The sequence below is a fragment of the Kogia breviceps genome, chromosome 4 (assembly GCF_026419965.1).
Source record: "Kogia breviceps isolate mKogBre1 chromosome 4, mKogBre1 haplotype 1, whole genome shotgun sequence".
NCBI classification, from domain to species: Eukaryota; Metazoa; Chordata; class Mammalia; order Artiodactyla; family Physeteridae; genus Kogia; species Kogia breviceps.
The window spans coordinates 30287484-30300450 of NC_081313.1; the positions used below are offsets into that span (position 1 = coordinate 30287484).

Sequence of the window (12967 nt, forward strand, 5' to 3'; positions counted from 1 at the left end):
ATTAAACTACCTTTTTCTAGGCGTTCATAACACAATTTAGGCAAAGTTCCTGATACTAAAAACTTGCATAATTTCTCCCATTTCAGGCAATTGTGTATGTCTAGGACCAGGAAAAAGTCATTTGTCACATTGTAAATCAATTGACTTTTTCTAAAGTATTCCAGATGTAGCATTAAAATCTATGCCTTTTGACTGCAGAGCATAACTAAAGTTGGAAAGATGTTGACAAGTTTATTATTTTTTTCATGTTTATTTTGTCATTTACATCTTTTGTCCCTTTCCCCAGACTCTGCATTCATAACCTTTTTTGGTAGGATCCTTTATGGAAATAGATAATAAGAAAGAATATAAATAGATGTACATTATAAAGTTTATCGAGTTATAGGAGAAAGCAGCCATTAAAATTACTTTAAATTGAAATTTAATACTATAACTTAATTACTAAGAAATTTAAATGATATAAATAGGTATATAGATATCAAATCTGGGTGGAATAATATGAGAATTCTAATGTTGTTTAGATATATTTTAAATCATCAAATTGGTTACATAAACTATTCATGGCAAATTTCACCAGTGGATTTCACTATTTCCTCTTTTTATGGTAGAAAAACATAAAATATCTAAATACACAAAATATCACTTATACTATGTAATTTCATTTTTTGTTCACCCAGAAGGTGCATTCTTTGGTATCTCAGTCTAGGCTCTTGAGCAGAATATCTCTCCATAATAGTGTTGGTTGGTCTTTTCTATAGCTTCTCTTTGCGGAGGGAGGGGATATTTATATGGGACTACAAGTCTGGTTCTCCCTTTTCATAAAAGTGCAAACTTAACATTTATTTAGTCTCTGAAGCATATGAGTATCTTTGCATATATTAGTAAAGAGCAGGGGTCAGCAAACTTTTTCTGTCAATGACAGATAGTAAATATTTTAGGAATTGGGGTCCATGTGGTCTCTTTCTCAACTACTCAGTTCTGCCATAGATGACACGTAAATGAATGGGCTTATCTGTGTTCAGTAAATCTTTTTTTTTTTTTTTTTTTGCGGTACGCGGGCCTCCCACTGTTGTGGCCTCTCCCATTGCGGAGCGCGGGCTCCGGACGCACAGGCTCAGCGGCCATGGCTCATGGGCCCAGCTGTTTCGCGGCATGTGGGATCTTCCTGGACCGGGGCACGAACCCGTGTCCCCTGCATCGGCAGGCGGACTCTCAACCACTGCGCCACCAGGGAAGCCCGGGGCTACTCTTCATTGCGGTGCACGGGCTTCTCATTGCGGTGGCTTCTCTTGTTGTGGAGCACGGGCTCTAGGTGGGCGGGCTTCAGTAGTTGTGGCTTGTGGGCTTCAGTAGTTGTGGCTTGTGGGCTCTAGAGCGCGGGCTCAGTAGTGTGGTGCACGGGCTTAGTTGCTTCCCGACATGTGGGATCTTCCCGGACCAGGGCTCGAACCTTTGTCCCCTGCATTGGCAGGCAGATCCTTAACCACTACGCCACCGGGGAAGGCCCATCTTGGTGATTCTAATGTGTAACATAAGGTGTGATTCCAGAGTAGTTTTATATTTTATTTTATGAATGTTCAGCATTCATTATATGGTGATCATTTTCTTCACCGTTTTTTTTAAAAAATGCACACTTATTATATATGTTATTTATTGTGATAATTTGAATTCAGTTCTGGAATTGGTCTTCTGCTCTCTTGCCTGTATTTCATTTGGTCCTATATATTTTAAATATGTTTTATGTTAGTTTTTCTCCTTTGTAGCATGTTGAGAGTCTGTTTCACAATGCATACAGATAATTTAAAAAACTTCTACAGTGTTGTTAAAATTTGGTTGAGAGAAAGACAGTAATCTAAAACTACCCTTTTTATTGGCTTAAAGAAATATTATAAGGGTGTAAGTTATCATTCAGAAATCAAGTACTGAGAAGAAATACATCATTTATCCTATGAAAAATAGCTGTAGGATAGTAGAGAAATACTGATATACTCCAGATTTGTAAGGTAGGAATCATTTAGACATTTGCATTTCCTTTTAAGAAAGTAGTACCAGAAACAATGAATTTTGCCTATGAATTTAATGAAATTGTACAACCATACATCTTATTTAATGCTTAGCTAAAATCTCACTTAAAAAGTCAGGTGGAAAAAAAAGTCAGCTGAGGAAAACGTTAGGATTGACTCAACTGTTTTCTCATCAAGTACATATTGTTTCTCAGGCTCTGGTTCATATTTGGGTACCACATTGAATCAAGGCATATTTTAAACATAGAATGTATTCTGTTTTCAGTCAGGGACATTTTTGGACATAATTTCATGGACTTTGTTTTTCAGGATATTGAAAATATGTTAAAAATGGTTCATTTTTTTTGGCTTGTGGACATTAGCAGCAAAAAGCCAGAAGCAGAATTAGAAGCTGATACATTTCTATCAAGTTTCATGTGGGTATTAGGCCTGCATAATCAGCCATGAAATCTATATGGATCTGTTTAGTGCTCAGTTCAATGATTATTTTTGAACTAGTTAACTGGGTTAAAGCATGGGTGCTAAGGATTAACATTTCAGTTTAGAGCTCTCTGTGGCCTTAATTTTGCATTAAGGAAGACTGTGACTTGTAACAAGTACAGTCAGAAATTTGTGATCTGATCACAAGAGAGAAAATTTGGGAGCATGAATACTTTAATACAGATTTATTCAGTCATTCAAGTATTTATTGAACATCTGCTGTGGGTTAGGCACTGCTTTAGAAATTGGGGATACAGCATTTAGCAAGTCAGATGAGATCTCAGTTCATATTGCTGTGGGGACATTTGAGGGGATGGATAACAGATTACAAACAACTAAATAACTAATCAAACAATATGATTTAGCAATGTTTGTAATAAAGGTCATCAAAGTAAGGTAATGGTGACTGATGGGGGTCTGTTTGAAAGTTTAGAAAGGGGAGTGTGTCTGAAAGCCTCTTTGAGGAGGTGACATTTGCGGATAACTGAATGATGAGAAAGAGGCCATGTAACAAGTGTTTTAGCAGAGGGAGCTGCAAGTGCAAAGACCCTCAGGCTGAACTAAGCTTCAAGTGTTCAGTTATGAAGAAGGCCTGTGGGGCTGGAGCACCTTGAGCTTAACTGTTGAAAAAAAGAGAAATTCTCTTTATGGAGATTTTCTAGCTCCTGTCTTTGTATAAGGATAACATGTATGTGAGTATGTATTCCTTTTAATATTGAACCTAGATGAAAATAAAAAGAAAAATCCCTTTTTTTTTCTTCAGTAGACATTGACTGCCTATGTCAGGCATCATTTAGGTGCTAGAGCCACAGCAATGAACACAACAGACAAATTTCTGCTTTCATTGAGCTTATATTCTAGAGATACTTCATTAGAAGGCAGTACACTTTGAATCCTAGAAAATATTTGATAGATTAATTGATATAATTAGGAATGCAATTCTCAGCCTTTTGGTATGGGGTGGGAGGTAGAGGGATGGTGGATGGTGGTGGCTTCGGAATGTATAGAGGTGTTTGATAAAGACTTTAATGAGAGTGTGTAATAGTCCTCAGTTGTGTTGGGTAGAAAAACAGTTGAGAATCAATATGATACTCCCTAGGGTAAGGTATCTTTACAATCCAGGAAAGCTATCTATACGTTTAACATTTTAGCAACTCAGCAAACTTGGATTAGCACTGAGAAATAATTTGCACTTCAGAAAATATATTGAAACATTTTGACAGTAATATTAACTTTCTTACATGACTGACTTTATTTGCTCCTATGGCAAACAGTGATCATATTCACATATAGTGAATAGAAGCATTGGTTTTCTCAGTAGTTTTCTATCTTATGGTGTAGTATCTAGTAGTTTTTCTTTCACATTCCAGTTGTTCTGCTGGCTCTTTATGAATGAGGATTATCTAATGGACCTCTAACGTGTAATTGCTCTGAGCTTTTGTCTCTGACTTTATATTTAGGTAAGATAGATAAAAGAAGTTTTTTACTTTCTTTAGGTGAAATAATATTTGAGTCACACATTCAATGTTTGAATTACAAATTTAAAAACATTTAACAAACGCAGTTGTTAAAAGGAGAGTCAGGGTTTCCTGAGAAATCAGTATTATCTCCAGAGTACGTTCTTTGTTTCAGCAAAGGCAGTGAGTTTCTGTTTCTGTATTTTCAGGGATACAAGCAGCAGTGAAAGTGAAGCGAGTTCTGAATCTTCTGATGATGAGTTAATTGGCCCCCCTTTACCCCTTAAAATGGCAGAAGAACCAGTTAATCATATGGAGGAAGATATCCTCGGTCCTTTACCTCCACCTCTTGGTGAAGATGTGGAAGAAGAAGATGATGATGATGATGATGATGATTCAGAAGAGGAGGAAGTAAGTATTTCAGTAGTAATTTAAGAATTCAGTGGAGTAGTGTCTTTATTTTATTTATTTATTTATTTTTCTGGTATGCGGGCCTCTCACCGCTGCGGCCTCTCTCATTGCGGAGCACAGGCTCCAGGCGCACAGGCCCAGTGGCCATGGCCCACGGGCCCAGCCGCTCCGCGGCACGTGGGATCCTCCCGGACCAGGGCACAAACCCGCGTCCCCTGCATCAGCAGGCAGACTCTCAACCACTGCGCCACCAGGGAAGCCCTAGAATGGATCATTTTTTAATACCACCTTTCGCTATTTGAGAGATTATTTTCAGTAATAATTATGAGTTGAAAGAAATAATAATGGTTAGAAGAGAAACTGACAGCCTTTGCAGATCTGTCAGTGACTTCTTCAAAATAGGCATTCTTTGCTTATTTGTGTTTACTACACAGTATACCAAATTTGTCATTCTATGTCTATTCATAGTTTATTAAAGAAAGCTTTTCATGCACACATGTGTATGTGTGTGTATATTAAATTAGGAAAAGAGGAACATAAGGATACATCAGGCAGTTTCATTAAAAATTTTGTTTTACAATAAATTTCTGAAACTGCAGTGTTGACCGTATCATTTTTCTTTTGATGTCAGTCCTAGTGGCTTTTAAATATCTCTGTTCTTAAAACACTTTCACTAAAATCCCGTCTTCCAGAAAATCCACCATTTTCTAATATATTTGGTAAAAACTACTGAAGTTTCTTCTGTAAAAATCAGAGACAATGGCTAAATAATGGCATATGTTGTCATTAAATGATCCATTGCTTTAGAATGTTTTTGATGAAAACAATTGAGGTGTTTAAACATTCCCATTTTGAATTCTTCTGCCGACCTAGTCTACCATATTTTGTCTTTTCCTCCTGGCATTGAAAGTATAGCAGAATGGAAGACTGTTTTTGTTTCTTTGACTTTATAATCATTGTTTATTTTGAACCTACTGTTTAAATGCAAGAACATGAAGTACACCAGGGATTGGAGATATGAAACCACCCTTGAAGTAAGCTTGAATGATTCTGAACCATTAAAAATATTATCTGAACATATGTGTAGCTGAGTATATTTGTGCATGTATGTGGTGCAGATAGTATAACTGGGAGTGCGCCAAACTAACTTCATGTAGAGTGCAATGTTTATTAAAAGATAAGTAATAAAAATATGTTAATTTGAAGCTTACATATGTGTTATCAAAACTCAGCACTAGGGGCTACCCTGGTGGTGCAGTGGTTGAGAATCCGCCTGCCGATGCAAGGGACATGGGTTCGTGCCCCAGTCTGGGAAGATCCCATATGCCGTAGAGTGGCTAGGCCCGTGAGCCATGGCCGCTGAGCCTGCGCGTCCAGAGCCTGTGCTCTGCAACGTGAGAGGTCACAACAATGAGGGGCCCGCATACCGCAAAAACAAAACAAAACAAAACAAAACAAACAAAAAAAAACAAAACAAAAACCCTCAGCACTAATCATAGCAAAAAACAAAAAAACAAATTTCTAAACTGACAATTTTATAATTGCCAGCACCTGGTGATAATAAAAAGTAGTCTCATCTTTAGTTGATTTTATTTTTGTTTTTAAATTCTCTAAAGAAAATGTACCCCCTTATTGGTCTGCAATACTACCACTGAAATGCTCTTGATATGCCATTGAAGACAGTGCAATCATTCCCAAAAAAGACAGGAAAGGGGAAAAAAGAAGTAGATGAAAATCTTGGTAAATAGAGATCACAAAATAAGATGGTAAGCATGAATACAAATACAGTTGACCCTTGAACATTGCAGGAATTAGGGGCACCGACTCTCTGAGCAGTCAAAAATCGGAGTATAATTTACAGTCAGCCCTCCATTTACATGGTGGCTCCACATCTTCAGATTCAACCAACTGTGGATCATGTAGTACTGTAGTATTTACTATTAAAAAAAAATCTGCTTATAAGTGGGCCTCTGCAGTTCAAAGTCATGTTGTTCAAAGGTCAGCTGTATATCATTATTCACAATAGATCTAAATGGCTAATCTTGCCACTTAAAAGACAAAACTTCTCAGATTAGATTAAAAAATTCAGGCATATTCTGCTTATGAATGATACATCTTAAAATGTAATGACATAGCAAGGTTGAAAGAAAAAGGAGTAAAAGAGACTATAGCAGGAAAATACTAACTGAAAGATAACTGATTAGTATTATAAAATTAATTTAAAGATAAAATGAGTGTCATTACTAATGGTAAAAGAAACAATTTATTCTCCAGGGAAATTTGATAGTCCTTAACCTGTGTGCATTTTAACACAATATAATCAAAGCAAAAATTGACAGAATTATAAGGAGAAATGGACAAACCTACAGTGATAATAGAAGATTGTTCAGAAACAATTCAGGAGTTGTTAAGATGGCGATTAGTAAGAGTATAGATTTTAGCAATACAAATGCACAAGTTTTATCTATTGAACATATATAGAACCTTCATCCAGCATTTTCTTTTCAAGCATACATGGGTAATCAGAAACAACAGCAACCACACATCTAGGCCACAATGTGTGATGGACAAGGAATAGATGTGTTTAATTATTTTGGGTAGTTCATAGAGTAGGTAATATTTAGATTGAACTATCATATGTGAGAATGACTTATGTTTGTTTGTTATGAATGTTTGTGAGCCCCCCAAATTCATATGTTGAAGTTCTAACCTTCACTGTGACTGTATTTGGAGATGAGCCTGTTTGGAAATAATCAAGGTTAAGTTAGGTCATAAGGGTGGGTCCTGATCCAAATAGGATTAGCCTCCTTATAAGAAGAGAGATACTAGAGAGCTAGGTCTGCACATAACAGCAAGAAGCTGGCTGTTTATAAGCCAGGAAGAAAGTCTGCAACAGAAACCAAATTTGCTGGCACTTGGTCATGGACTTCTAGCCTCCAAAACTGTGAGAAAATAAATTTTTAATCTTTAAGCCACCCAATCTGTGGTATTTTGTCTGAGCTGATAAATGCAGGTTTGCAATGCTGGCAAGGTACTGGGGAAGAGAGAATAGAAGTAAGAAGGGTGTTGTGAGGAGAAAAAAAGTTGCTATAGTGAGGACCTAAATGTGTGCAAGTACATGATAGTGTGGTGAAATGTCATGTGATTAGTGCATGGCTGTTATTTCTTACTAGGGAGAAGTGGAAAGATGAGGCTGATGAGATCAGATCCAGAGAAGAAATACAGTAATCCCCCCTTATCCAGGGGGATATGTTTCAATACCCCAGTAGATGCCTGAAACTGTGGATGGTACCAACCCTTACATATACACTATGTTTTTCCTATACATATATACCTGTGATAAAGTTTAATTTATAAATTAGGCACAGTAAGAGATTAACAATAGTAACTTATAATAGAACAATTATAACGATGTACTTTAGTAAGAGTTACTGGCATACCTTGGAGGTATTGCTGGTTGGGTTCTAGACCACCACAATGAAGCAAATGCTGAAATAAAGGAAGTCACATGAATTTTTTGGCTTCCCAGTGCATATAAAAGTTATGTTTACACTATTCTATACTCTAGTAGGTGTGCAATATAGCATTATATCGAAAAGAAAACAATGTACATACCTTAATTTAAAAATATGTTATTGCTAAAAAATGTTAACCATCATCTGAACCTTCAGCGAGTTGTAATCATTTTGGTGGTGGAGGGTTTGAAATATTGTGAGATTTACCAGAACGTGACACAGAGACATGAAGTGATCAAATGCATTGGGAAAATTGTGCCAATAGACTTGCTCCAAGAAGGGTTGCCACAAACCTTCAATTTGTAAAAAACGCAGTAAAGAGCAATAAAACAAGGTATGCCTGAATGTGAATGTGATCTTTCCCTCTCTCTCAAAATATATTATCGGACAGGTATGATGCCTTTTCTATCTTAACTAAGCATTTATCATGCACTGTGGTCATAACTTTTGCAGTTTGAGGTGCGACAGCAAAACTAGCATGAATTTCTTTTTGCTTCTTCATGAAGCAAAAATCTTCCAATGAAGATTGGACCTTTGACTTGGAACTGATAGGTGAGTAAACCCAAAGTGCAGCTATGCAGAGAAGGAAAAACATGCGTGGGTGTGGGGCTCAGAAGTCCCTTTGACATCTTATCATGGCTGTAATTAAAGTGTATCGGGAGACTGAATGACAGCTTTCTGGTTTTTTATAAGATTATGTGCTGGTTCTTTTTGGAAGTAAAACTTTAAGTCTTTTTATGGTGTGCCTTTCTTCTTGTAAACATAGTAAATAGAAAATGCTAATTAAATAACATGCAGGTCAAAACAAGTCTGTTGGTGATTTGTGCCTGTAACAGCTTCAGTTTTAAAGTATGCCCTAATTGATAATGCAATACTTTGTTAGCATTGTTAATGGATTAACTCTGAAACTTTAGATTGGAGAGAAAACAAGAGTGGGAGATTCCTTATTTCCTTTCCATTTCTCCTTCTATTTTTCTTTCCAACATATATCACAACCAGCATTTTCAAGACTAGGGCAGAGGTGATGGATGAAGCAGATAGTTTGGAAATTTGGAAACATTGTGAATGTGGCTATGCAGTAGCCTTCCTAGATTCAGGTAAATTATATTGGCCTTGAATGGAGGCCTTCGATTTTCAGACTTTGTGGTTCGATAGTAGACGAGTGGCAATGTCAGTCTGTTTTTTAAGTTCTGAGTGAGAACAAACTTTTCTACTTTATTATATTTGATATGTGGGATATTGGCAGCCTTCTAGATAAAACAGTAGTAGAATTAGAGATCATAGGCAAAAGAAATCTGTTAATTACTGTCTTGAATATGAATGTTATTGTGGAAAATAGACAAAGTAGCATGATTCATTTTATTTGCATTGTAGTGTTGGGCCTGTGTTGCAACGCTGAGTTTCAAATGTTTCTGGCCTTTGAATTTTGTTTTTGTGGTTGTTTGGACTTAGGGCCTAGTAATTCTTTGCTTGTTGATTCAGAAACTTGCAATTTAGTTCCTTCAGGAAATCAGTTTGAGGTAATGCTAAGCAAAATTATAAGAGATTGTTTTATATATCAGAATGCTAGTTATATTTTTACAATTTGGGATATGTCAGAAGTGTCCTGTCTACTTATTAAGGCTTAACCATTCTGTAGGTGCCCTTGATTTCCTTTCCTTTTTTCCTCTCATACTTGGATTCATCACCATCAACCTTTTGTATTTTTTGTTTCCTTTTGTTTTAGCCTTTTTCTTTCTACTTGCTCTTGGCTCTAAGCTTGCAAACATACTGAAATCTTCCTTTAAGTCAGTTTCCCCTCCAATCTACTGTCCAATTTCCTCTTTTTCTTTATCAGCTAATGTCTCGAAAGCAGTATTTATATTTGCCACCTCTGTTTCGTCACTACACAGTTTCTCCTTAAATCTTTGTTGTCAACTTCTGCTCTTACCATTTCATAGAGATCCCCAGTGACAAAATCCAAATATCCAAAGGCCCTTTCTCAGTTCTCATTTTGTACCTACCTCTGCATTATTGGACAAAGTTGACTTCTTCTTCCTTGAAACTCTTCCCTTGCCATTTCTCTATACTGTTGGCTTGCTGCCTATATCTTGACTGTTTTTTCAACAGATATTTATTGAGCACATCTTATGAGTCAGGTGTTAGGGATACAGCAGAAAATAATTTGCAGACAAATATGCAGGGATTTGCAGACAAATCCCTGCTCTGGTGGTGCTTACATTTCTGCTAGAGCCTCTTTTACTACTTCATATTTCCTTACATTTCTCCAACCATAAGCATTCCCTGAGGGTATGTCCTTGTGTACCTTAACATTTCATATTTGGCCTGGGTGGAGTTTCTTACATCTTCCTGTACTCTTGACTCTTATTCACTCAGAGCAACTGGAGGCATTACCTCATTTCATTTGAACTTCAGATTCAGCATTCTAACCACTCATGAAACATGTCCATATTTAAACTCCCACAATATTCTAAATTCAGCATTTAAGATCAAACTCAGGCATTTGCTTTCCCACTTGAACTTTGGCTGTGGTCACTTAGCTTATCTCTGTGCCTCTAGGATCTTCAGTCCCTTTTCCTCACTGCTGCAAGATTAAACTATTGATAACAGGAGTCATATTGCAAGTAATGGTACTCATTCCCTAGATGAGGGAAAATAAACTACTACAGCAAGTGGGTTTGGCTCATGGGGATTCCTGAATACAATTGATTTTTTTTGTTGCTCAGAAACTTGCAAAGCACTGTGACATTTTAGAGAGACATGCTACTTGGTAGGAAAGCAGCCAGATTTACATACTTGAGTGGCCAGATATTTCAGCAAGTATTATTGAAATTAATGGAAAAATATTTTTAATAACCCAGCGATTCTTAATCTGAACGTGAGAATCATCTTTGGTATAATTAAAAAACATGTATTTGTAGGTTCTGTAATCCAGAGATCAATTAAGTAGGACTAGGGTGAACCTGCCTCAACTCCTGCAATCTTGTGTTGTAACAAAAGGCTTCATAGGTTATTCTGATGCACCTCTTCCCAAACCACTTGTGACTGCTCACTTAAATAGTCACAGTTGGGGTCATAGGTTAACTAACTTAGGGTACCTTCATAGGTTATGATCTGTATCATGCCTCATGGATGCTTAAGGACATGGGCTATTGCTTACAAAATAATGTTTCCTAAAAACAGGGATATGGAATTGCTGCCATGTTTCTCTGTGCTAATGAAGCCTCTTTGAAGTTTTCATATAAAACATATAAGAGTATTCTTTCTCCCAGATAGCTTAGAAGTAATACTTATTTTGATTTTGATTTTTTGAAAAATGTTTCTTTTATGATATGTGAAGGTTGATGTCTCTGAAAAGCATTAGTGTTTAATTGCTTCTGAAGATGACATGGGAGAGATGGTAAATTCTTGGCCTTTTGAATCTCTCTCATTTTTATGTCTTTTTATGCCTATCTTGAATTATACCTATTAAATTATAATTGTTAAATTTTGTGCAGGGCTATGATGAGGTAGGTATTCTAGGAATTGAGCCAATAGCTCTGTCAGTTATCGAGACTATATTACTAAATATCAGGAGCCTTAAAAATGTTCATTTCCTTTAAACTTAGTAATATCACTTCTAGGATTCTAGCCTAAGGAAATTTGGAAAAAACTTTATGTACATAGATGTTTATTGCAGTACTGCATATAGTAGTGGTTTTCAGAATGTGTTCCGTGGAATGCTGTTGGGGGGCAGTTGTGGTAGCGTTGGGTCCCTCCCCTACACTCAGCAAGGTCAACTCTGTTTCATGTTAGTCTTGCTCAGAGCTTTCTCTTGACAGTTTCCATGTCTAAAATTTGAAAATAACTGACATATTTAAAATATTAGAATAATTAGAAATAATGTAAATAAATATCTAATAATGGGAGGACCAGTAAATTGTTGTGTAGTCATATAAAAGCATTATGTAGTCATTAGACATGTTTGTTGTTTTTTTTTTTTTTGTGGTACACGGGCCTCTCACTGTTGTGGCCTCTCCCATTGTGGAGCACAGGCTCCGGACGCGCAGGCTCAGTGGCCATGGCTCACGGGCCCAACCGCTCCGCGGCATGTGGGATCTTCCCGGACTGGGGCACGAACCTGTGTCCCCTGCATTGGCAGGCGGACTCTCAACCACTGCGCCACCAGGGAAGCCCTAGACATGTTTAATAAGAGTTTTCAATAGCAATAGGAAGGGACATAAAACTGTATAGACAGTATGATTTCAAAACTATAAATATTGCGTCTGTATGGAAATAAGCCCTCCCATTGCTAACTTCTGTATTATGGGAGTGAGGATAATGCTTATTTCTGCCCTATACTTTTCTATCCTTTTCCAGTTTCCACATTGATCATAAACTGTGCCTGTCATTAGAAACAAATGATGGGAGTACAAACAGCAGTCCTCTGTTATAAGGCAGTTATGACCTTAATTCAAAAATCTAGGACAGACATAGAAAAAAACCCAAACAGAACAGTATTGAATATAAAATGTCTTAAGTACTGGTGAGTACACTTACTTTTTTGTGTGTTTTACCTTGTTCCAAAAAGGATTTAATGAAGTGAAATGCTATAAGAAAGCATAAGTTAGGAAGAATGAATGAAAAAAGGAAAATCAAGGGACATTAATAAAGTTAATATAAAACACACAGGAAACAAAGTTCTGTATTTGCTATGGGTAAGCCACAAAACCTCGTCACCATTATTGATTCCTTTCTTTCCTTCCTACCCTATATCCAATCTCTAATTCATTAACTAGTCTTACTAGCTCTGTCTTCAAAGTTTATACCAGATCTCTCCATTTCTGTCTCCATTACTACCATCTTAGTCTAATCTGATGTCACTTCAATATCAGTAGCCATGTAAGTCATCTATCAGCTTCCGCTGTTGACCACTATGATTGTAATCCAGGCAATAAAAAGAGACAAAATACAGATATAGGGAGGCAATATAGAGTAGTGATTAAGGAAATGGACTTTGAAGACAGATGGAGCTCTTTCACTTTCAAGCTGTGTGACTTTGGGCATTACTTAACCTCTCTGTGTCTTTTTTTCCTCCTCT

The 12967-nt window shown here is 36.8% G+C and overlaps 1 protein-coding gene across 3 annotated transcripts in view; it reads left to right on the top strand.

Annotated features, from left to right (window-relative positions):
• WDR70 (WD repeat domain 70) overlaps nt 1-12967 on the top strand; it is a 303223-nt gene that overhangs the window by 13340 nt on the left and 276916 nt on the right. For all 3 annotated transcript variants that reach the window (XM_067030887.1, XM_059060266.2, XM_059060267.2), the window contains exon 5: nt 4171-4372. In XM_067030887.1, coding sequence (XP_066886988.1) covers nt 4171-4372 — 202 coding nt within the window. The remainder of the gene's footprint in view (nt 1-4170; nt 4373-12967) is intronic.